The 25,051-nt window shown below is 36.5% G+C and overlaps 3 protein-coding genes across 8 annotated transcripts in view; 2 read left to right on the forward strand and 1 right to left on the reverse strand.

Annotated features, from left to right (window-relative positions):
* The window catches only part of LOC107757482 (epidermal growth factor receptor substrate 15-like 1), a 31,277-nt gene extending 25,226 nt beyond the window's left edge, over positions 1 to 6,051 (reverse strand). For all 5 annotated transcript variants that reach the window (XM_016574956.1, XM_016574958.1, XM_016574957.1 and 2 more), the window contains exons 1-11: positions 5,997 to 6,051; positions 4,405 to 4,446; positions 2,928 to 3,017; positions 2,808 to 2,855; positions 2,630 to 2,725; positions 2,487 to 2,552; positions 2,256 to 2,381; positions 2,076 to 2,135; positions 879 to 1,121; positions 639 to 796; positions 387 to 543 (exon numbers count right to left, since the gene is read on the reverse strand). In XM_016574956.1, coding sequence (XP_016430442.1) covers positions 387 to 543; positions 639 to 796; positions 879 to 1,121; positions 2,076 to 2,135; positions 2,256 to 2,381; positions 2,487 to 2,552; positions 2,630 to 2,725; positions 2,808 to 2,855; positions 2,928 to 3,017; positions 4,405 to 4,446; positions 5,997 to 6,023 — 1,113 coding nt within the window. In that variant the 5' untranslated portion in view covers positions 6,024 to 6,051. The remainder of the gene's footprint in view (positions 1 to 386; positions 544 to 638; positions 797 to 878; positions 1,122 to 2,075; positions 2,136 to 2,255; positions 2,382 to 2,486; positions 2,553 to 2,629; positions 2,726 to 2,807; positions 2,856 to 2,927; positions 3,018 to 4,404; positions 4,447 to 5,996) is intronic.
* Positions 6,052 to 7,785: 1,734 nt separating this feature from the next.
* Positions 7,786 to 20,932, forward strand: LOC107757483 (SCL-interrupting locus protein homolog). Its single transcript, XM_016574960.1, has 17 exons — positions 7,786 to 8,057; positions 8,283 to 8,369; positions 8,477 to 8,584; positions 9,992 to 10,107; positions 10,209 to 10,390; positions 15,465 to 15,706; positions 15,794 to 15,877; positions 16,026 to 16,112; positions 16,679 to 16,826; positions 17,153 to 17,262; positions 17,405 to 17,531; positions 17,630 to 18,463; positions 18,536 to 18,671; positions 18,755 to 18,956; positions 19,105 to 19,246; positions 19,350 to 19,636; positions 19,717 to 20,932. The coding sequence occupies exons 2-17, from the start codon at positions 8,284 to 8,286 to the stop codon at positions 20,438 to 20,440; spliced, it is 3,615 nt and encodes a 1,204-aa protein (XP_016430446.1). The 5' UTR covers positions 7,786 to 8,057; position 8,283; the 3' UTR covers positions 20,441 to 20,932.
* Positions 20,933 to 21,581: 649 nt separating this feature from the next.
* Positions 21,582 to 25,051, forward strand: part of LOC107757484 (roquin-1-like) — an 18,703-nt gene continuing 15,233 nt past the window's right edge. For both annotated transcript variants that reach the window (XM_016574961.1, XM_016574962.1), the window contains exon 1: positions 21,582 to 21,653. The gene's annotated coding sequence lies outside the window, so the exon portion shown is untranslated. The remainder of the gene's footprint in view (positions 21,654 to 25,051) is intronic.

The following is a 25,051-nucleotide window of genomic DNA, read 5'->3' on the forward strand; positions in this document are numbered from 1 at the left end:
TAAACTTTTAATAAATTGATGTTAAATTGTTTAAGTTTCATGATTTTAATTAATTCGACATGCTTTTTGATTAATAAAATGTAATTTAACCATTAAAAAGGAGTCCAGAAACCCGCCCCCCAAAGCCGTAAACCTAGGGGAAACACTGTATATATATATATATATATATATATATATATATATATACACACACATATATATTTTTTTTTTCTGCTTTATTTAAATTAATGAAAACATTTTTAACAATTTTTTATGAGATATTAAATTGTAACAATAACAACACTGGACCAGGACATTTCATTAAAATCATTTATCAGATACTGCTAATATATTATATGCCAGGATGAATTGAAGTGTGCGGTGATAAATGTGCTAACGTGACTTACAGGTCCCGGTGTGCTGCGTTCAGAAGGTGGGATCATGTCTGGAGTCAGAGCTTGCGGAGGGTCCACGCCTTTGCTCACTTTCTGCTGAATGAGATGCATGGCTAAGGAGAACTGCTCACGTGTGAGTTTGCCCATTTGCCTGGTGTCCGCCAAAGCCCTGACAAAGACAACAGAGGAAGTGATGATTGTTCCAATCACAACAGGAAGTGTGAAGAAAAACAAGTGTTGGACGAAAGCACATTTTAATGGTACCAAATATGTGCCAGGAGGTTCTGAGGAAGGCCGGACTGCATGAAGATTTCTTTAACTTCTTGGCCGCTAACAAAGCCGTCAAGATCAGTGTCTATTTTGAGGAAGATGTCGTCATAGCGCCCTCTGTCTGCAACTGGTACCACCCAGTTTACTGAATGCTGATGATAGAGTTAAAACCATCAGACCCTCTTCAATTCTTCTGTCCAACATTAGCATGAAGACGCACCAATAAAACAGTACCTGTGAGGATTTAATGGTGTGTTTTGGGGACAAACTCCCGGCGCTGTTCAGGGAATTCATGCTGCCGTGAGAGGGGGTCGAGCGCAGGCTGTCTTTAGGTGGCGGCGGGCTGCCTGGTAACACTGGCACCATACTGGACAAGGACCCTGATGACTTCTTCCTTTTGGATGGAGGGATGAGAGAGGAGGGCAGGACTGAGGGCACAGGCTCCTTTTCCAGGGCGCGGTACACCAGATGCATAGCCTGGACAAAAGAATACATTTTCAGATGTTTTAAGCTTACACAGTAATTGCCTACCATTTTTTAAATATATAATACATATAATAATCAAAAATTTTATATATTGTTATGTGTATGTATGTGTGTTTTTAATATTTTAATATATACATATATGCTTCAATTTATAGCATATTCTTGAAATGTGGATCTATCTATCCATCTATCTATCTATCTATATATATGTGTGTGTGTGTGTGTGTATTTTAAAACTAAATATATATGATTTTGTGTGTGCATTATTATTAAAAATATAGAAATTATTACAAATAAAATTATATATATATATATATATATATATATACACATATACACACACACACAGAGAGAGCTGGGTAGTAACTGATTACATGGTAGTAACTGATTACATGAAATCTGGATTAAGTAATCAGATTCCAAAAATTAAGTACTTGTAATTAAAGTCAGACAGTCACTAGTCAAATGGCTACACAGCATTTGACCACTGGATTTACAAAAATAATTTCATGTTGAAGAAGTGTTTCAACATTGCATCAACTACTGATGAACACAATCTTTTTTTCGAACGTACTACTATGTCTTTGGGAGTCTTTAAAACACATTACAATGCACACATTCACGTTATTTCTTATTTGCATGTAATGCAGGCATTGCCAAACTTTCATCTGAACCTCTTTCACCTATATTTACTCAAAATAAAATAAGTATTTTAATGATTAACTATCACATTTGCATGTTCCCGGGTCTCTGACATTGATGCAGGTAAACAAATAAAATATTGCATTTTTAAATAAGTGTTTTATTTTGATTGATGTTATTTTAAAATTAATTACTTCAATTTTACATGTTAATGATTATCATAGTATCAATAAAATCATAGTATGTAGTAAGCCATTATGAGTGTGATTTTTTTTTTTTATATTACAAAAAATAATTACTCACCACTGCAAACTCATCTTTGTCCAAGTGTCCGTCTTTGTCTATGTCACTCAAATCCCACACCTGATCAGACAGAGTCATTTAATATTAATAATTTTATATTACATTTTATTAAATGATTACTATTATTATGTATTTTATTATAAATATTATCTTAATTTTCATTATCTATTGAAAGTTTACCTTTCCGAGCACATCCACAGGAAGTTTGGAGTTTATTAGTACTGGTTTGACCTTCTCACCAGACAGTAATCCGTTCACTGTGGCAAGACTTTCAAAAATACCATCAAATTTGCTCTTCTCTTCAGGCTAAAAAATAAACATGAAGAGGATTTATAATAAATCTTCATCAAATCTTTTGTAATATGTAGTGACAATGAGAAGCTCATAGGATAAACAATGGAAATAGCTTACCCGCACCGCCCAGAGGCTCTCATTGGTTGATGTTACAGAACTCAGTGATGGGCTACTGTGGTCCTTCTAGAACAGAGATGAGAAACCTGTGAGCTCATACTGCCTGGAAAACTATGATATCAGCTCTCAGCACTGACACTTACGAATTTTGGAGGGGGAACAGGGAGGTTTAGACAGGAAAGGCTGATGTCGTGTCCACTCTGCGCACAGGCCACAAGTCGCAGAGCAACGTAAAATCCCTGAAAACAAACCACAAGTGATTCAAGTCAGCATCCAGTTTCAGATCCCGACTGATGCTCTTATAAACCATGAAAGCTTTACCTGTTTATCCAAAAAACCTTTGCCATCCGGATCAGCTAAATCCCAGATCTGACAAGCAGATAATTACAGATTATGATTATCCAAGCATCATTTCGCAACAAGTTTTACCCAAACACCAACCTTTCCTAATGTGATGTCAGGCAGGCCTGATTTCTTCAAAAACAAGGCAGCCTCTGTAGGTCCAACCCTCCCGGTGTTTCCCGGGTCCACCTTCAAAAAACACACATAAAGATGATGAAATATAGCCCGACTGATTTATCGTTTTGCAGATTTTATCGGCCGATATGAGCCTGTCGCAGATATATCGTTATCGGCGTATATGCCGCAGATATGCCACTAATATGAATTTTTTTTTTTTACAGAACAGATAACGCAGATAAAATGCTTGTAAATGGTGTAATTACTTAGTTTGTCCAGCAGAGCGCACTCCATTGTTTGCTACTGGCGACCCAGGTCACTGTAGTGACACCAGCCGACCCTTTCACTTCAGTAAGGAGGTCTCTTGTTCAGGCAGCAGCAGACAAGCAGTCAAGCAGTGTCTTCACGACTCAAGAGTCAAGCGTTGTCTTAACGGTAAGATGCTAACTAGTTTGTGAAATACATAACTTACTGTAAAATTAATAAACAATGACCCCATAAGTGTCCCTTTTCAATACAAGTCCAATATAACATTAACCCCGTCCCTTAAATCTGCCATGTCACTCATGCTTATCACATCGGTCTCATCACATTTTCTAAGTCAGCATAGTTTGTCAGTACAGTCAGTAACGCAGCAGATTGAAAAGTTTGTATCTTTCTGCAGTCCAATAGACAATAAATGGTGATTTCGCGCTATGTTGTCACCTAGTTGGTGAGACGCAATGCTATAAAGTAAATAAACAATGTCCCTGACTTTTACTCTCACAATGAGCTTATCATACTCGTTTGCTACATGAGTAGGTCCCTATGATTTCCGCGATGCAGAAAACGTGGACGGAATTGCGGAATCCAGTCATAAAAACGGAGTTTACTGTATAACATGGAATTGGTCATTTTTGATGAATAAAAAACAGGTCAGTACATTTAAATCAAATTGTGATATAGACTAGTGTCTGTGAATATTAAACTGCAAAAAGACTATTTAAATACGAATCCTCATGTTCTGCATGTTCATTTGATTACCAGAAAATACACAACACAGAATTTGTGTTCAGTGCACTGATGTCAAGACTCATTTTGGATAATAAAGTTTATTGTTAAATACTCTTCCTCCATTACATATCTTTGTCACATCATATATCACCACATTTGAGTGATCATTGCAAAAAAATGTGTTTATGTATATATATTATTTTTATGTAAATACTGTATTCTATATACAGTACCAGTCAAAGGTTTTGACACACGAATGTAAAATGTCCAAACTTTTGACTGGTACTGTACTATAATATACACAAAGAATATCGGCCGATATATCAATATCGTTTTTTTAACTCCCTAATATCGGCAGCGGCCCCCAAAAACCCATATCGGTTGGGCTCTAGCTTTTTGTTCCAAAAAAGATTGATATACTATAAAACCGATCATTATGTGTTCGCCAACAGAATTATGGTCTTACCTGTCTGTAAAAGTTCTCATATACAGGGTTCCCACTTGACAGCTAAGAGAGTGAGGAAAAGAAAGAGAAATAATATTACTTAATAATAATTTATTAATAACAATTAGTATTATGATTAGGTAATATAATGCACAGCGCTGTTATTGTTAACTAAAACTGTTAAAAATGGTTAACATTAATTGAAACAAAATAAAATATAAATATTAGATGAAAAAAACTTCTACTTTTTATTTTTAGGTAGTTGCCAAGGCAAGTTTTCTAGTATTTGTTAATTTTGTAAAGTTGGAAGACCAAAATTACTAAAACTAAACTGAAATGAAAATAAATTCAAGCTAAATGTAAGTATAGTGTGTGTGTGTGTGTGTATATATATATATAATATATATAAACTCATAACAAAATTATTAAACATTTAACTACAATTAAAATGAAAACTGAAAATATAAAAGTAAAAGCTAATTTAAAATATGAATAACTAATATAATATTAAATAAATAATACTACACACAACGCAATAATGCAATAAAATAATGCTGTTGATGATATACATAATTTTTTTAATATATTCTGATGTGTTGTGCACATAATTGTGTTTATCATACAATTGAATCCATTACTATTCATAAGGCAGTATAGTCAGGTTACTGAAACTTAATAAATTAAAGCTATATATACATATTTAAGCAACAAAAAATAATATGACAAAACACATAACAATATTATTAAAAATGAACTAGAATTAAAATAAAAACTGAAAATATAATAGTAAAAGCTCATTCAAAATATTAATAACTACTATCATAAATAATACCAAATATAAATAATACTACAATAACAATGACAAATGCAATATTATAAAATACAAATTTACATATAAATAATACTAAACAATGAAATGCAATGTAATATAATAATAATTGACGTAATGAGTTTTTTTGCATTTATTCTAATATGTGTTGTGCATACACCTGTATTTAATATACAATTCAATCTATTACAGTTCATAAGGCAGTACAGTGAGATTACTGATGCTCACTAATTCCCATCGCCGCTAAACTAAACTAGCGGTTCAACATCCGTTATCATATACAGTATGAGAGCTAACATCTATACTATAATGTTGTTCATTACAATTTATCAACTTTTATTATTGTACCATGAACACATTCTGAAATTATGACTTTATACGTAAAGCGCCCTGACAGTTAACGTTAGTTTTTAGCGCTTATGATGTTCTGATATATTGCGGCTAGCTATTTGCATTTGTTAAACTTTGTTTGCTGTATTTCTCATTCATATAAATGGCAGTTATCTTTACATGTTCTTGCTACTGAATGTTTATCGAAAATTTCATTGAAAACGACATTGTTATTTTCGTATTTTAAGACATGCATGCGATTTAAAGCGAGCTAATCAGTTAGCAATCTGAGCCCGATCTACGAGGCCCGGGAGATTTTCGCTTTAAATGTCGATAAAACGACCCGGTAGCGCAAGTAATGGGAACGATTCGTATCTAATTCTTAGATTTATTTCTGCATGATGATGTTTTTCCTCATTATTTCTTTGAAATAAGTGTTTTTAGCTGGTATTACCTGAGTGAGGGTCGCGAGGGCAGCCATATTTTCCCTGTTGCTGCGGAAACGGCGGGTGAAGGAATGAGGGGGGCTGAAACAGATCGGAATGTTCATCCATTCACACAGACACTAATAATAATAATAATAATTATTATTATTATTATTATTATATTAACAATAAATAACAACATCAATAAGAATAATAATAAAAATAAGAATAATACTAACAATAATAATAATAACAACAATAATAATAATAAATGTTTTCTTGGGAACTAACTAAAATAAAATAAGTTTAATCTGGAGTATTAAAATTCAATTTGAAATAAAAATAAATTAACGTTAAATAGACATATTTAAAATAATACTGAAAAAATAAACAATGAAATAAAAATAATACAATAAAATAATAATGAAATAACAAAATCACATAACAAAATTATTGAAACTAGAATTTAAATTAAAAATAAAAATATAAAAGTAACGGTTAATATATAATTAAATATTATACTACTGTACTAAAATAATATTGATAATGCAATATAATAATAATGTACGTAATTAAACATTTGTTTATTCTAATATGTGTTGTGCACATAACACTATTTAAAAAAAAATAATTAAACTGAATACATTTACATTTACATTTAGTCATTTAGCAGACGCTTTTATCCAAAGCGACTTACAAATGAGGACAATGGAAGCAATCAAAATCAACAAGAGTGCGATCATATGCAACTGCATAATAAGTCTCAGTTAGCTTAACGCAGTACACGTAGCAAGGGTTTTTTAAATAATATAATAAATAAAAAGAAAACAGATAGAATAGAAAAAGAATAGAGCAAGCTAGTGTTAGAGGTATTTTTGCTTTTGTTAATTGTATAATAATTTAAAACAAGCAGCAAATGAATAGAGTGCAAGTCTAAAAGGGACAAGTGTAGTTTTTTTTTTTTTTTAAGAATAGAATTAGAATAGAGAGTGCTAGAGTTAGAGGGTCAAATAAAGATGGAAGAGATGTGTTTTTAGCCGATTCTTGAAGATGGCTAAGGACACGCTCGGATTGAGTTGGGCAGGTCATTCCACCAGGAGGGAACATTTAATTTAAAGGTCCGTAAAAGTGATTTTGTGCTTCTTTGGGATGGAACAATAAAGCGACGGTCACTTGCAGAACGCAAGCTTCTAGAGGGCACATAAGTCTGAAGTAATGAATTTAGGTAAAGGGGTGCAGAGCCAGTGGTGGTTTTGTAGGCAAACATTAATGCCTTGAATTTTATGCAAGCAGCTAATTAATCTTTATCATTAACATTAATTAATGTTAATGATTAAGGCGCTTAATCTTAACATTAATCTTCCCTTTCCAACGAAACTATAACAATTCAAATATAAAAGTAAGTATCAGCAAAATCTTTAAAATATCAGCAAATTACTTAATTTTTTCAAGCAACAAATTTGCAATTTTGTGTGCAGAATATTTTATTTTATATTTTAATATTATCCGTTCGTGTTGATCCATGAAATCAGAATAACATTTTATTAAAGGTATTCAAAGCAGTTAGGGTCACAAATATACTATTACTATTGACATTATACTGTTTTTTTATGATAAACAACCTCAAAAAACTTAATCCACGTGTTCAATAGTAAAATAAATTCTCATATTATCGACTCTAGCCATTCAAAAACACTCCGCAAGCGTGTGGGTCCGGTTCCTCTCTTCCGATTGGTCGAGCGCCCCTCGCAACTGGATTCCTATTGGTTGAGTCGCCCTTCTGCAGCGCCCCGCCATTGGAACCTGGAAACAGCGCCACAATTTATTTTCGAGTTGTTGCGTCTGCTGAATGCGTTCGTCTTGTATTTCATTGTTTATTGACAACAACTGGTATTTCTCAATTTTCTGACAAGCCAAACGAGTTTAATTATTAACTCACGGGTCGTTACACGCGGCTTGGCGCGGTTAATACCGCTTGAAGGGCTGGAAGGACAGTTTTAACATTTGTGGTCCGTTTTAACGCTCACACCCAGCAGTGTTTAGATTAAAACACGACGAAGGCATGAGTGAAGCGTTCAAACAGCCTAAAGGTAAGATATTATATATCCTACATCAGTTATAAGTATCTCTGAACCATAAGTTATAGGTTTTTACGTGTTTTTAGTAGTATTGCCACGTTAGCATGTAAGCTAAGCCACCTAACCTGCCAAACTTATATCACAACTGAGTATCTGAGATGTTTTGAAAATGCATTATTCAGTGCTATATCAGATTCATTTCAGCTTTAGTTAATTTTAAAAAGCTTATTTCCACAGGATGAATCGCGTACAAGTGGATTTTAAAGGGTTGCCAGCCCACATCTTGGAGAACAGTGTTAGAGCAGAAACCCTTCAAAACCTCAGGTAACTACATCAGGGTTCGCATGCATTGCACCCAAACCTCTATTTTAAAACTTTTTTTTTGTTGTTGCTGCTGTTCAATGAAAGTAATATTTTTTCACGTTTTTAAGGTCATCTGACAATGTCCTTACTCCACTGACATTCCCAAAGTCTAAAGTCTCTCTCTGGGATCCATCTCCCAGTGGTGATGTTGTCAGTCTGCATTTCTCATATTACAGGTAAGTCCTTGTGTCATCTGTATTTTTGGATGAACCATATTTTTAATAAAAGTGAATGTCACTATCAACGAAAAAAAAAAAGAAAAACGCATTTTTTAAAGCCCTGCAAACCAGCCGATTATATTATTATTATTATTAATTTACTATTATAGTATTCATTAATAATTTTATATTAATTTTTAGTTTTCATTTTAGTTTGAGTAATTCTGTGTGTTTGTCATGTTTATTTTTTATATTTCTATTTAGCTTTAATACATTTTTATTTCAGTTTTAGTAATTTTAGTACTTATGTCACCATCAATGTCATGTGATTACTTTCTGGGGAAAAATAACACAATCTTGATTGATTTCATGTACTAGGGATGATGATGGTGAAATTAATTTTGCATTTAGCCTTATTGCTTCCTATAGTGATGCATATCACTGTGCTTTTATAATTAACATTAAATACATTTTTGGAGCATTTGCTCGCAGCACATTTTCAGTCTTGCAAGTTAATTATTAAAGTAATTTTAGTACTTCAACTTGTTGTGGAGGCAACATTTCTAGTTTTTTGGGGGGTTTTTTAGTTTACAGTTTTCATCTAATATTTTATTTTACTTTAGTTACTTAAAGGCACAATATGTAATTTTCGCCGCTATAGGGCGCGTATTCAGAATAAACAAAGAGACAAAGGTGTAGTATGATGATGCTGTGACTGAGTGTGGAATCATGGGAGTTCATTCATTCCCACAGCCGATGCAATCTGACGGGACTCGGCAAGAAATCATGTTCATGGATGAGCTAATGATTTATTAAGGTAGTAGAATGAAGCAGGGTGAGGCTGAAAGCCGTCGAAGTGAAACGAGGCCGCTGAACGAGCGTGACACACGGCTCGAAAGCAGCTGAGCTTTTATTACGCCACAGTCTACCGCTTCCGCTCCTTCCGGTCGCGCGTATTTGGGGAAAAAAGCAGCGCTGTTTTATCATACTAGATGCATTTGAAAGTTCTGTTATTATGCTACTCTGTGCGGTCGTCACCGCCTATTAAAACGCACAAAATATTAAAGCGTCTTTGGTGTTTCCATGTTTTCTACAAAACAAAACCGAAAATTGAGGGGTTATGACGTCATTGTCAGGTGACACAATGACACTATGGACACGGTCCGTGTCACTAGTTAAAATTGCTTATTTCTCTGGATTTAAACATTCTTCAAAACATTTGGGATAATGTAAGTACACAAGTCAGCAAAATATATTACACTGTTCTAGTGGTTTTTGGATATTTTAATAAAAAAATCTTACATATTGTGCCTTTAAAATTTAAGTTGTTTTAGTTAATAATGACATCTGATCTGAGGATTAAAAAAAAAAAAAAAACTTTCATTTTATGGTTCAATGTCCTCAGTAACATTTGGTGTATTTCAGGAATCCGAGACTGTTACTTGTGGAAAAAGCATTGCGTTTAGCTCACCGGCATGCTAGACAGACAAACAAGCCTCGGTTTTTCTGTTTCCTGCTCGGGACGCTGGCAGTAGACAGTGGTTAGTATTGAGAAGGCTGGTATTTGGACATCCTATAATCATTGTTTGATATTTAAACGTGTTGCGTCTGCATTTTACTAACTAATATTTTCTTTTCCTAGACGAGGAATGTGTGACGATAACCCTAGATCGTTTTGATCCGGGCAGAGAGCAGACGGGATGTCCTGGGAAAGCTCCAACTGCCCTTCTCCCCGGAGACATCCTTGTGCCATGTGTATTTGAAGCACAGCATGCTACTGGCAGCACAGTGCACTCGAGGGAGGATTTGAACATCTCGTTTAAGGTAGTTGATCTGAGAATTACTGACAGCACATGTTTAACAAAGGTTTAACAATAGGGCTCTTTCCTCCTGTTTCTGTGGAAACGTATTGAGGCATAATGGTAATCAAGGTCACCCTGTAACCTGTCGGTAACGGCTGCCCTGATTGTGACACAGTGCTCCTTAGAGACAGGTGATTAAGTGTGTTGCACTGTTCCCATCTGGCGTGGTTTCCTTGGTTTCTTAATTTGCTTTGAACGGTTCTTAATTTAACCATGGATGTGTTATTAATTTAAGACATTTTAATAATTGTATTCATTTTTAAACAGTTCGGGGTCATTACGTTTTTAAGTATTTTTAGTTTTTGAGTAATACTTTTATTCAGCAAGGATGCATAAAATTAGCAGGGCTCATACAAGGTGCTTAAAGTGCATGAAGTACTTGAATTTGACATTTTCAAATTGAAGGCCTGGAAAACCCTTGAAATAGCAATATTCCTGACTTGAAAACTTAAAAAAATGCTTGAATTATTGAAAGACAATGCATATATGAAAGAAGTGTTTAATTTTTTTCAATAAGCACACATCTTCACACAAAATTAATGCTGCACCCTGTCTTATGTAGACCTTGTGGAGCCCCGCCCCTTTTCAGCACTGCGCTTATTGTCTTTTGGTTTGTATTTCCACAGTATTTGTATTTCCACAGTATATGATAACTTTTGTGAACACAATAAGTAAATCCACTTCACCAGCTATCACTCTTCGACACACTGCCATAAGCCCTATTCGGACGTGTTTCTCATTAGAGGTCGACCGATTGATCAGCCGGCCGATTTTGGGCATTTTTTAATTAATCGGCATCGATTGTGCTGCAAATTAGGCCAATTTATATGCAGGCGCATCTGCGGGCAGCTAAGCGTTGTTGCGGAACGCTGGAGAATCTCTCTGGCTGCGTGAGAGACGGAGCAACTCACACTCTGCAGCCGCTTCTTGAACACACACAGCTTCAGCTAATGGTGGCAGGGAAAAACAGACCGTTTCGAAAGCGTAATTACGTTTTACCCTACTAGAATTGATGCCGGAAAGTTATCATATTCATAAGTGCAACAAGTCATTTGCATGTGAAAGTAGAAACACATGCAATTCATACACAAAAAGCATGCTACAGAACTGTTTTGAGAAGGTGCTTAAGTTTTGAGCCATGTATTATTACTCTGAATTAGGCTACTACTACTATTACTATCTTGTACCCTGCAATAATCATTTACTCAAACTCATTTTTATGAGATGAAGGGAGAAAAAGAAAATCGCCCAAAATATCGGCCCAAAAAATCGCCGCCATATAACGGCCATCGGCTGCCCTGATTTCTAAATATCGGCATCGGCCAGAGAAAAACCCATATCGGTCGACCTCTAGTTTATTGTGGCCAGTGCACTCTTAAGCAGTTATGAGCAGCAGGCGGTGTAATATGTGTGAACTCTTTTTTTTTTTTTTGTTATCACTTGGCCATTTGACTTATAGCAGTGTCCATTGTTTCCCCTACATTGAGTTATTTGTGCCTGCAATAATCATTTACTCAAACTCATTTTTATGAGATGAAGGGAGAAAAAGAAAATCGCCCAAAATATCGGCCCAAAAAATCGCCGCCATATAACGGCCATCGGCTGCCCTGATTTCTAAATATCGGCATCGGCCAGTGAAAAACCCATGTCGGTCGACCTCTATTTCTCATGTGGACGTCTGTAAAAATTTGCATGGCATTTCGCTGATAAAACTCTTTCTGGTGGCGATTTATTCATGGTGGAGGAGCGAGTTTAGTGGGAATGCGCACGCTGCTCACACGGTCAGTCGCATGATTGTGTGCTGCTAATAAAATTGCACATGCTTGGAATAATGAGAATAAATTCATAGTTAATGTACAATATCCTATTTATTATTTAATTATTAAATCTGTTTAAAAATAGGAAGATAGTTGCGCTATAGTTGAAATGGTTTTCTGTCTTGCATTTTATCTCAAAATTATGTGTCATATATGTGACCCTGGACCACAAAACCAGTCTTAAGTCGCTGGGGTATATTTGTAGCAATAGCCAAAAATACATTGTATGGGTCAAAATTATAGATTTTTCTTTTATGCCAAAAATCATTAGGATATTAAGTAAAGATGAAGATATTTTGTAAATTTCCTACTGTAAATATATTAAAACTTAATTTTTGATTAGTATTATGCATTGCTAAGAACTTCATTTGGACAACTTTAAAGGCGATTTTCTCAGTATTAAAATTTTTTTGCACCGTCAGATTCCAGATTTTTAAATAGTTGTATCTCGGCCAAATATTGTACTATCCTAACAAACCATACATCAATGAAAATCAAAAAATTGCTAATCTTCAACATGTTTTACACACAGACTGTAAAAAAACATGGACGTAGTGTCGGTGACGTCACTCGTAGGGTTCAGAAGAGCATTTTTGAAGCCTAAAGTGGGCGGAGCCGACCGCCGCCATCTTGGCAGCGCGTCACTCCCGGATAATCGAAAATGGGCAAAAAGGCGGGACGTGGGTGAAGCTGAGGCGCTAGTTGCTGAAACCATACCCGTCTATGGTGACACCAGTGCTGCCGTGCAAAGACAAAACACCATAACTTCGTTTTTGGTCGAGTTTCACACTCTGGAGCAGAGCGGCAATCCACCTGTCACTCAAGTGGCCACGCCCTTAATTATGCAGAACTTTAAGGCTTAATATAATTTAAACGGATGAGTTATAAAAATATTCACCCCCCTCACAGTTGTCATGAAGGGCAAAATTACCTATATAGACCAAAAGCACTTTTTGTACCAGGCTGTAAACATATATTTTTCTGCTGTAAAGTTGGGCATTTTAACATGGGGAGTCTATGGGACTGACTCCCTTTTGGAGCCAGCCTCTAGCGATCAGTCGATGAATTGCAGTTTTAGTCACTTCCGTATTGGCTTCAAGCGAGAGACTGGGAGGTTGCCGCTTGGTTTTACACTAAGCAATACTTTTGGATTGAACTATTTTTAGAGTTTACACAGGGCCTGCACGTTGTGAAAGACACATCTCTCTGTGTGCGTGCTGTACAGAACACAGCGCTTGAGTACTGAATGGAGTTGTCTTTTGTGTCTTGCTTGAATGCTTTAAAATCGCTTTAATTTTTAAGTTAGCATGGCTTAAACACATGCAAATCATAAACTTTCATGATGACGCAGCAGTGGCCCGATCGAGCCAGTGACAAATTCGTCAACTGTCCCGAGTGTCTTTCACACTGGCCCCGGGCCATTGGGCAGTCCTTATTGTCGAGCCTTGCGCTTGTTTCTCTGGAAGTCTATAGAGCCATTTCACAATGCTATATTATTATATTTCATTGTATGTGATTCAGCTTTTATTGTTCAGGTCAATTATATATTCGTGTGGGAAAAGAATCAATCTGAATGAGGAAAGTGATAACTTCATAATATTCTTTCGATGGTTATGGGGATTTCCCGTGACCAGGACAGCGCTTTGATCTCTTTGAAGTGATTCAGATTCAGCTTCAGCTTTGCTCTGAAGCTGCTATGCATGTCAGTGTTATTCTAAGTTAAAATAATTTCCTTGTTTACAAACCTTATTTTAATTTTAGAATGAGTCAGTGTTTTTTAACGATTGGTAAACTAATTCGTTTTTAAAGTCATTCCCTTGCCGCCACCTACTGGCGTAACTATGAATGAATGAATGAGTCATTAATATAGCGCTTTATTGTGTACTGTATTGTTGTACACCCAAAGCGCTTTACAATCATATGGGGGAGTCTCTCCTCAACCACCACCAGTGTGCAGCATCCACCTGGATGATGCGACGGCAGCCACAGGACGCTCACCACACACCAGCTACAGGTGGAGAGGAGAGAGAGTCATAGAGCCAATCAAGTGGTTGGGGATTATTTGGAGGCCATGATAGACAAGGGTCAGGGGGGCAATTTGGCCAGGACACCGGGCTCAACCACCACCAGTGTGCAGCATCCACCTGGATGATGCGACGTCAGCCACAGTTCAACGGCGCCAGTGCGTTCACCACATACCAGCTATAGGTGGAGAGGAGAGAGAGATAGAGCCAATTCAGTAGATGGGGATTATTAGGAGGCCATGATTTACAAGGACCAGTGACGATGTAACCTTCACTGAAGTAGTTGATCAATTTTAGGACTTTATTAATGTTACCAGTATTTAAAGTAGTTGACTTTGCATGCGCTTCACTTTATTTTTGCCATTTTGTTTTATTAGTATATTTTTATTTATCTTTTTTAGAATTTGAAAGATAAGATATTGTTTGATAAGTGACATTTCTGATTTAAGTCCTTGAAAACCAAAAAAGTAGAGCTTAAATTCCTTGAAAGTCCTGGAATTTTAATTTTACAGTATCTGTACGAACCCTGAATTAGTCAAAAATAGTAAAAAAAATCAGTTTCAAGTAAATGCTGATATTTTGAACTTTCTGTTAAAAGAATCCTGAAAAAAAATGTATCATGGTTTCCATGATGATATTAAGCAGCACAATCGTTTTCAGTTATTATGATAATAAGAAATGTTTTTTGAACAGAAACTCAGCATAGTAACATGATTTCTGAAGGATCATGTGACACTGAAGACTGGAGTAATGACTGCTGAAAATTCAGCTGTGCCATCACAGGAATATATTAAATTTTTAAATATTCAAATTGATAAAATTTTAAAAATTGTAAAAAATATTTTACAATGTTACTGTATTTATGATCAAATAAATGCATCCATGGTGAACATAAGAAACTTCTTCAGAAACCCACCCCAAACATTGTATATTTTAAATTATAAATATTAAAAGTAATTTAAATTATATATTTATGTGAATATTAATATTAAATTCATTTTGTAATTTTCATATTTAAATTTGTTTTCTTTTCATTAATGCTTTTTTTAAATTTTTTTTTACTTGAATTAAAACAGACCGAATTAAAACAAATGTTTATTTCATTACAGCATTTTTGTTGACATCTCATTTTAAATTTATGTACGTTGAGATTATATGGTCAACCACTAATGCTTATTTCTGTGTCTCTTTCCAGATGCTTCAACATTGCTGCTGCAGTAAAGAGATTCTGGAGTTGTCCAAACTCCTCACCTTGCGAGCTCGTCTCAGCTGCTCTGAGAACATGGACAGACTCACCTTTGACCTGTCCTGGGCGGCTGTCACTTTGGCCTGCATGCTCGATGCCGTCCCTGTCCGGGCAGTGCCCGTCATCCCAACCGCACTGGCCAGGAACCTCAGCAGCCCTGCAGGTGTGACCCAAAACAGCAGGAAACGTGGGTAAGGAAGCACTTCTGTTTCCTTATATGGCCATGTTTTGTTCTTGAAAGCTTATTGTGTTTTAAAATGTGACTCATTCTGTGTCAGGTTTCTTACCATGGATCAGACCAGGAAACTTCTCCTCATACTTGAATCGGATCCCAAGGCTTACACTCTCCCGCTAGTAGGAATGTAAGTACTTTTATTGTTTAGAAATGGTGACTTTCTTACTGCTTTATTCGGCTGTAGGCAGGTATTATAATTCAGCCCTATTAGTTACATACTTGGAGTCCTGCAAGATGTTCAGAGTAGGTGTGTAACAGTTGTTCTCCTATGGCAGATGGTTGAGTGGTGTTACACACATTTATAATCCCATTGTGTGGGCGTGGTGTCTGAGGTACCTGCACAGCTCCGCCCTCCAAGACAGGTGAGTGTCCCATCCATCTGCTCTTTTGCTCTTGTGGTCCAATAAGTCAGTTAGCTTCATGGCTTAAAGACAAAATGAAATTAAAATGTCTGTATTTTTGTATGTTATTCTGATTAAAAATGTTTTCGTAATCTTTCATGAAATTATAATAATTTTCTCAACATCTGATATAAATTTTCAGATTTTGTAACCATGAAATATTAAATAGATCATTTTAAACAATTATAAAATATCTTATTTAAAATTACATAAAATATTAACCAACGATATTGCATCCCACTTTTCATGATGTAATCAAATGCTGATCCTATTATAGAAAAATAAATGTACTAAATGCATCTTCATTATTTATAAAATTGAATATATTTAATTATTTTTATAGATTTAATAATCTGTTTAGGAAAGCATAGTTTTAATATTATTGCTTGAATTATTTCAGCATGTTTTTGTTAAAGTAAATGTGATCTTTTCCTTGTGTTGCTAGAATCTTTGAAATCTCTGATAATCGAAAATTATTTTATTATTATTATTAAAATAAAAATAAATTCCTGGCTTGGGTTTTCCAGAGTGATGTCGGAGGGAGGTGCTTTCCTGGTGGTTCTGTATTCCCTGACTCACCGGGATCCCGAGTTCTACCAGTGTAAGCCATGTGTCGGACAGCAACAAATGAGTTTTCAGCTGCTCACCAGCACAGAGTCATTCACGCTTTACAAGGTTAGCCTGTCTGTCTTTGTTCTCATCAAATTAAATATGAATATGCAAAGGTCTATAGGAAACATTCCTCTCCTCCTCATGCAACCTGTTCTACTATGTGTTTTATACATTCAAAATTCTTTGTTTTTGTTAAAGAATTCATTATTGTGTGATGAATCAGATTTCAGATTTTTAAGTGTATTTCTAGAGCAATTGTGTTTTCACATTTGATGTGAGCCGTCTTTGGTTTTAGAGTTGTTGCTTAGCTAACATGCTGTACTAAATTGTTTTTAGGGTTGCATTTATTAATTTTTTTCATTAATTTTACTACTTATTTTCCAATACAGAATGTAGAGCCTTCAGAAGGACGTCCTCTACAATTTGAGCTCAGTGCTGAGAACCAAAATCAGGAAACTGTGCTGTTTGAGGAAGTGCTCTCCCAGACTGTTTTAACAGGGTACAGTCTTTTTATTTCTCTAAAAACGTTTTTTTTTTTAATGTGTTGACATTTATGTTTGGCTGTTTACTGTATCTGACCGAATACAATATACCCAAAGCAAGCGGAAATATAACACACTATACCTGCTTTGACCTATTAGGACAACTTTTGCAGCATCTTCAGCTGCTCCACAGAATAAATTGTCTATCAGTGATCATGACTCCGGTGTAGAAGATGAAGACCTCTCTCCTCGGCCGTCTCCAAACCCTCATCCTGTCAGTCAGCAGGTTTGTTAACTCATGGCCTTGCACCCCTGGTCTACCTCTCCATTTCTTGCAGGATAACTTCTTACCCATTAACCTCCATTTAAAATATTTTTCTTCAGACTAGACGTGTTCATCCTTCAGTACCAGAACTCTCTATGGTATTAGATGGCAGCTTTTTGGATGGGAGTGTTGTTAATACACAAGACTCGACTCCTGTTTCTCATAGCCTTTCGAATGTCCAGCGGAGAAGCATTAGCCCTGCCCACCAGGTCCTCTCAGTGTTGAGACCTCCAGAACAGGGTAGCGTCCCTGGACTTCCTCCAATCCGTAGACCACTAACTCCCATCCTCTCTCAGCCGAAAAACAAACTACATCCAAATCCGGCACAACAGACACCACAACCCAATGTGAATCGTAAATCCTTGCCCTCAATGAGAAGATCAAGAGAAGGCTCGTCAGCATCATCTGCATCATCGTCTTCATCCTCTTCCTCAAGGAACGCTGCTTCGCCCAATGGCTCTTTTCATCAACAAAGGCAGTGTTCTTCCCAAGGTTTCCTGACCAAACCCCAGCCGATTTATTCCGGACCCCCAACATCAGCTCACAGCAGTGCCAGAAAGAGTTCAGCAATGCCTAGCCAGACCCCCATTCATCATCCGTCTCAACACAGGCTCTTCCATAGCACCCCAGCTGCCAACCCTTGCAGCTGCTGCACCAACCAACCCAGCCACGTCCCCTTGTATCAAAACAACACCTGGCAAGGGACACCATGCGTCCCCACAGTCAACACCAACAAAGGTTTTGTTGAGCAAGTCCTGTCCTGTCAAACCCAGTGCTGCCAAGTCCAGTCTAGCCAGGTAGCATGCTTAGACACCCCCATGGGTCTCCTTCCTGCTGATGCTTACAGGATGCTTATGGATCAAGAGCGTCAGTTGAAGCTGCTTCAACTCCAGGTTTGTATTAGTAAGGCAAACGTTTTATCGTTGACCTGATATCACATGTTGTTAACGGACTTTCCTTAACAGATTCAGAAACTACTTGAGTCTCAGAGCAAAACACCTCCGGTATCATCTGCAGAACATGACACTCAGCAGGAAAGAGACAATCAGACACCCACATCTCCACCGAAACGAACGAGTGTCAGTGTTGCTGTAGGAACAGGTACTTTGATGGAAGCTTTCATGTTCTTGAATTTGTTACGAGTTCCTTTCACTGTCATGACATTTTCGTTGTTTGTTTTTTAGGGGCTAGCTTGTTTTGGAACACCTCTCAGGAGGCCTCCACACATGAGGCCCCAAATCTGGATTGGCAAACTGAGATAGAGCCAAAGTCTGGAGGTCAAAATGACAGTATAGTCACTTCCAGACTCGGATCCGAAAATGCATGTCATTACACCGAAGAGCGCAGTCCAGGATCTCCTCTACATCCAACATCTCCAAAACCCAAGTAATTAACCCTTTGTTGACCCCTAATGAACCTGCAATGAACCCTAAACCATTTTTAGCGATTGTCAACCTTCATATCTGATTTGTCGAAGAGTGTTACACTTTTGTTTTTTCCAGGCAATGTTTGATATTTTATTTGTCTTTGGCAGCATGTCATCTTTCGGAGCTCATTCGTTTCAGAGTCCAGTGTTGGGAGAGAGTGCTAGCATGTATTATAACTCTCAGTCACAGAGTAACGATCTGTCTGAAAACCGAGAAATTGACAACCCAAGATTTTACCATGAACTACTGGTATGGCCCAATTTTTATGCTTTAGTTATAATTTTCACATATTTAATTAGAAATTGATGCATTGTGAATGTTCAAACCAACTTTGACTCAATACCTGCTGCAGGGTCGGGTGCAAAGTCGTCTACAAGACTCCGCAATTGTGGAAGAAAAGGTAGAGCAAGACCAACAGAGTGTCCCAAACAGACGAAGTCTGTCCCCTGTAGGCCTTCAATCTAAGAAATCACTGACATCTTCCATACCCCAAACTCAAAAAACGAAGCACAGATCCAGTCCTACATATCAGGACCGTGTCTTAAGTGCAACATTAAGACAGCTCCAACAGTTCGGGGTGAACATAAACATAGACTCTGCCCAGGGAAAGACGACACGTGCAACTGTGGAAAGTGCCAGGTAAAGACGTAGTCAATGACGGATCATTTTATCAAAACTATTATTAAAAGTCTTGTTTCTAACATTCTTTTTCTCTTCAGTACCCTTGCCTGCATTAACCCAGAGGCGGTGATTCCAAGACTAGCTCTTTCTGAACCAGTGGGGACCAGCATTTGGGTACCAAGCGGCAGTGTAGACCTTAGCCTTGAGGCCAATGCCATTGCACTTAAGTACTTAAGCGACTCGCAACTGTCAAGACTCTCATTGGGCGGTCAATCCTCAGGTCCATGTCCAGACCCTAGCGCAATGCTCTTGAGAAGACTCGCTGCAGAAAAGAGCAGCGTTGGACTCAGTATACTGTCCCCCAGCAATATGTCTCTAGCTACCTGTAAGTACATGAAGAAATACGGACTGATTGAAGGAGAAAACAGCAGTGAAGACGAGGAAGAGGACACCGTCCTGGTAGACTCAGCTCTCGGGTGTTCTGTACAGCATGAAACGTCCAAGTATGTGAGCGTTAAGCAAGACCGTGAAGACCAGAGTGCTGCGGTTCTCAAAAACATTACAAACAAGCCAGTCGCCAATCTCCACATGTCTCCCATTGACTCTCAAGAGCAGTTAATCCTAGACTTGCGGCCCAAAATGCAGCTGCTTATGTGTGGCGGGACAAACCCAGAGAAGGAGAATGACGCAAAGAAAGGTCTGACTCAACGTAGGTCCTCGCTAACTGAAAACCAGAGGACGCAGGCAGTCACGGAGCCTGAAGGGTCAGTGGGAAATTTTCTGGATCTGAGTAGGTTACGCCAGCTCCCCAAGCTCTTCTAAAATGCATCATGGGGGTTTTCCAGACAGATCCCTTTAACACACCAACAACTCGTCAAGAAATGTCAGTTTGTTTTAAACCCATCCTCGAAGATTTATCTTCCATTGTTCGTTTACATAGTATAACACGATTTTATTTTTAAAAGTGTACAGACTCTTTTCATCGAAAGCTTTTAAGTGTTTTGTTGTCTGTAACTTTTCATCTTGTCACCTTAACGTTATTTCCTTTCATATACAGGCTTAAAAGTTTTTACATGTTTACCTGATGACTCCTTATGTGTCATGTACAGTATGAGTAAAGTGCCTTGTATGAAGTGACTCACTTAAGGCAGTATTGTTTACTAATTTTAACTTTCCAAATTTTGTCTTGTTTGTGCTATTACTTGACTGTTGATTTTTACCTCAAATTGACATGAACAGTTTCAGTGGGAGAATTACTGTTTGAGTTTTTATCCTTTTGTGTTTTGTATGTTCTTTTTAGATGACTTTATGTACATGTATGTGTCCATAATTAAATTGCGTATTCTTTTGTATAACTTTATTTTGTGAGTTTTATCACTGACCATCACATCCTTGTGTTTCTCAAGGATATCTAAACATCTCAAACTTATGTTATCTAATTAGTAGGTAAATGTTTGACTTGCCAAACACACCTGGTGACAAAACCACATAAGTTCACATAATAGTATCTAAGGGCCAGAATTGAGGTAAGTTCTTTTGACTTGGGCTAGAGAGTAACCACCCAGAACACCCTAGCAACAGCATACCAATGTATTAAACATCACTTGGAGTGCCTTAGCAACCGCATTGGAACAAACATGTTGGATTCACGACTTCAACATAAACAAGAGCCATTTTCCTCCAAACTTTTGTGGATGTGAATGTAGACAAAAGCTCAAGACAACACCTCACTTTAGTTTCTCACTCTGCCACCAAATATAAAGAGGCTTATCGCTGATGGGCTGAGATTTAAAACCTACTAAGCTGCTTTTTTGTGTTTAAACAGCATTTTGGACATCCCCAATGCTGTCTAGGTAAGGTTGGAGACTTGACTCCATGTAGGATACGATCTTGATGTGTGTATGATCTCCGGTTGCGCAATCCTGGACTTGTCTCGCTTGAGCTGAGACTCAGGCAGTCAGTCCAAAGAAACTTCCATTACAGCAGCAGGCGAAATTCGCCCTTCTTCTGTGAAGATTGAGCTGAACCAAATATTGTGAGTACATGTTGTACTGCTTATATTATGTAGGTTTATTGTCCTTTTAGATTTAGTTTCTCTTATTTACACACCGTATATAAAGGCTAAAACAATGTGTAAAAATGTCTGTAGTTTAGGAATACAGCAGAATATTTTGAATCACCTTTAAAACGCTTAAATTGACATTTCTGCAGTAAGTATCGTTAAAAATGTGTGTTCGATTGAAACGCCTAAAACTATTACAAATGAGCGTTGTAAGCGTTAACGTTACCTAAGATTCATCAACCGGCGTAGCATAAATGCTAACGCTCACAAGCACATTATTCAATAAGAATACATTTTATTATTGGTTAGTTAAGTTTCTATGTTTTTAAAGGGTTTCAGTTAGCAAAATATTATTACAAACAGCAAGGGATTCGCGGTAGAACTGTTTTAACTTAACAAATGACGTTTAGCCGAGCGCTACAAGCTTTGTTTTGTTAGCACACCGGCTAGCTGTTTAATATTCAAATTTCAAATCGGTTTAAACGGTCCAAATGCGCATTGATATTAGCTCACATTTTATACGACTTCATAATGTTTATATGTAGAAAACATCTTAAGGTGCTAGGTAAGGATACGTAATGTTTATTTTTGTTTTTATTAGTTTTAATCTAGAAATGGCTATTAGTTAACCTGCTGACTAGCGTAACAGTTTGACAATCTGAGCTTTTAAACAAGTAATGTTTCTTCGTTATCGTGTGACATTTGACTAGATAAACGAGTATGTATGAAATAATATATACATAATTGCAGTTTAAAGCGTGTGTTTTATTATTATTTCAGCCATATCCAGCTCTAGTCAAAGGGCTTTGTCTCTTTCTTTCTTTCTTTCCTGTCCTGAAGGGCTTGTTGGTGTTATGCAAACGGTTTACACAGAAATAGGATTTTCTCAAGAAATCTTTGACTAAGAGTTTCTTGGGGATTCATTTGATGATAATGCATTTGATTTGTTTCATTTGGCTGCTAAATCCGATCGGAATGCGATGATGCACACGTGCTTATTGTCTTTTTCTTGGCACAGATTAAATAGGATGTGGTTTATATATTGTTAGATCGCGTTGAGTTTTGTAATTAAACGCTTGATAATTAAGTGTTGCTTAAAATCTCTGTTAACCTGCTTTAGGGGGTTTCCAATAGGCAAAGGGCAAGAGATAAGTCTCAGCATGCTTTGAGCAGAGGTAATTTTTTCCATGACTGCTCTGGCATCTAAAAAAAAATATTCCTCTTTTTGAATTACAAAAGTGAATGTCAGGCATGTAAATGACCTTTATGATACACATTAAATACAATTGCCTTTAAATTAGTCCCATGTAGTTGACAAACAAGTCATGATTACACTGCATCAATTCTTTGTATGGAGATGCTAGGAAATACACATTGACATAGGCTACTGTACTTCCTGGTGTGTGTGTGTGTGTGTGCGCGCGTGTGCATGTATGTATACACACACTTAAAATATATACTTGTATAATTAATTTCAAGTGTATTTTTTATTATTTAATATATTTATTTTATTTATATATATATATACCTGGTACCAATGAAACAATTTATGACATAGAAAGAAAACGTGGGTGTGCCCATGTAAAACGGTGCTTTTGTTAGCTGCCACAAGAGGAAGTACCTTAGTTGCATGGGTGGCTGCTGAAGATAATTTTTTTTTTTTTATGGTTGAAGTTCTCACACTTGCACATGACTTGTGCAGAAATCCTTGCAAAAACTAAACTTGCATTCCTGATGGAGTGAATAAGTGAAGATCTAAATAGTTTTCCGTTTTGATTTTGTGACGCATTCAGAAAGGAAACAGGTGTCCGATTTCGCAACTAGTATCCTATGATTTTGTTTTCAGCTTCCTTTTGTCACCGAAGCATGAGTGTGCAACTCCCGTGCATGTGATGGAAACTGCTCTTTGTTATGGCTCATGTTTCTGTTCCCTATAGGTCAGAATTCCTGCCTTCCTGCTCCTGAAAACACGTTGATTTTGTTTGTCAGATGAGTCAGAGCTTAGGACTCGTAACCTCATTTGAGTTTAAACGCTTCCTTGTTATGTCTCCCGCTGGAGCGGTCGAAGGAATTGCACTTTACTCGTGATTAATCATTTGAAATCCCCTGGGTTGTGTGTTGTGGAGGTGTTGTTTTGGTTATATAATGGCTATTTTGGGCAGCTTTAAGGTACGGTACACAGACTGCGCTGTAATAAATGATGAGTCAGGTTATTGCTGCTGTTCTGGACTTCCCGGCCAGGAGGACTGAATGTTTCATAGAGCTCATGTTGTCTGGCTGAGGGCAAAAGGTTTAAATGTGATGTTGGCCAAAGGATCCTGCTTGAAGTTTTCAAACTTATTTTTCAAGTATTTTTTTATAAGCATGTTTTCACGATTTTAATATCAAAGTTTCCTGGGATTTGATCAAAAATACATTTTCATTACAGACACTGTTACAGTTATTGGGTCTTATTTATGTTATGTTTTAAATTAGTGGAACAAATTTTTGTAAACGGTTCATAAAACCATTTTAAATGTATGTGTTATAAATAAATTGAATTTTTAGTGTGTCATTTTTTTTCATCACATCAATTAATATAAAAAGATTGATGAATTTAGTTTAATTTTTAGTTTGGTCTTTTTAGATTATTTTGTTTTTATTCATCTTGTTCATTATGTTTAGTTTTTTCTTTTTTTAGTTTGTATTTTTTATTTATTTATATATTTTGGATTTTTGTGCTGCTAATGTGATAATGAGAGTTTAAATAGCAGCATTTTCATGTTTAATTATCAAATTTTAAACCTTTTTGGTTATTCTGTATGAAAAAACTCAAATCAATTTGTCTATTTATATTTTATTTTAGGAAGTTTAAGTCATAGCATTATAAACATTATTATAATTAAAACGTTATTTTAGTTTTTTAAAAGGTGTTTGTTAACAATAACAACATTGTTCTGTTTCATAAATGAGGCTCAATTTAGCTACAGTGTTAGAAATTGCAATTTTAATGTTTTATTTGAATAAAGTAATAGGCCAAGACACAATTAATAAGCATTAAAGGGATAGTTCACCCAAAAATGAAAATTTGATGTTTATCTGCTTACCCCCAGGGCATCCAAGATGTAGGTGGCTTTGTTTCTTCAGTAGAACACATATGATGATTTTTAACACAAACCGTTGCAGTCTGTCAGTCATATAATGGAGGTGAATAGGAATCACAGCTTTGAATCTTTTGAGTCAAAAAAAAACACACAAAACCAAATTAAACCCTGTGGCTCGTGACGATACATTGATGTGTAAAGACACGAAACGATCGGTCTGTGCAAGAAACTGAACAGTATTTATATCGTTTTTTTACCTCTGATTCACCGCAATGTCCGAACTGACTG

The sequence above is a fragment of the Sinocyclocheilus rhinocerous genome, unplaced genomic scaffold (assembly GCF_001515625.1).
Source record: "Sinocyclocheilus rhinocerous isolate Xijiao unplaced genomic scaffold, SAMN03320098_v1.1 scaffold2578, whole genome shotgun sequence".
NCBI lineage: Eukaryota > Metazoa > Chordata > Actinopteri > Cypriniformes > Cyprinidae > Sinocyclocheilus > Sinocyclocheilus rhinocerous.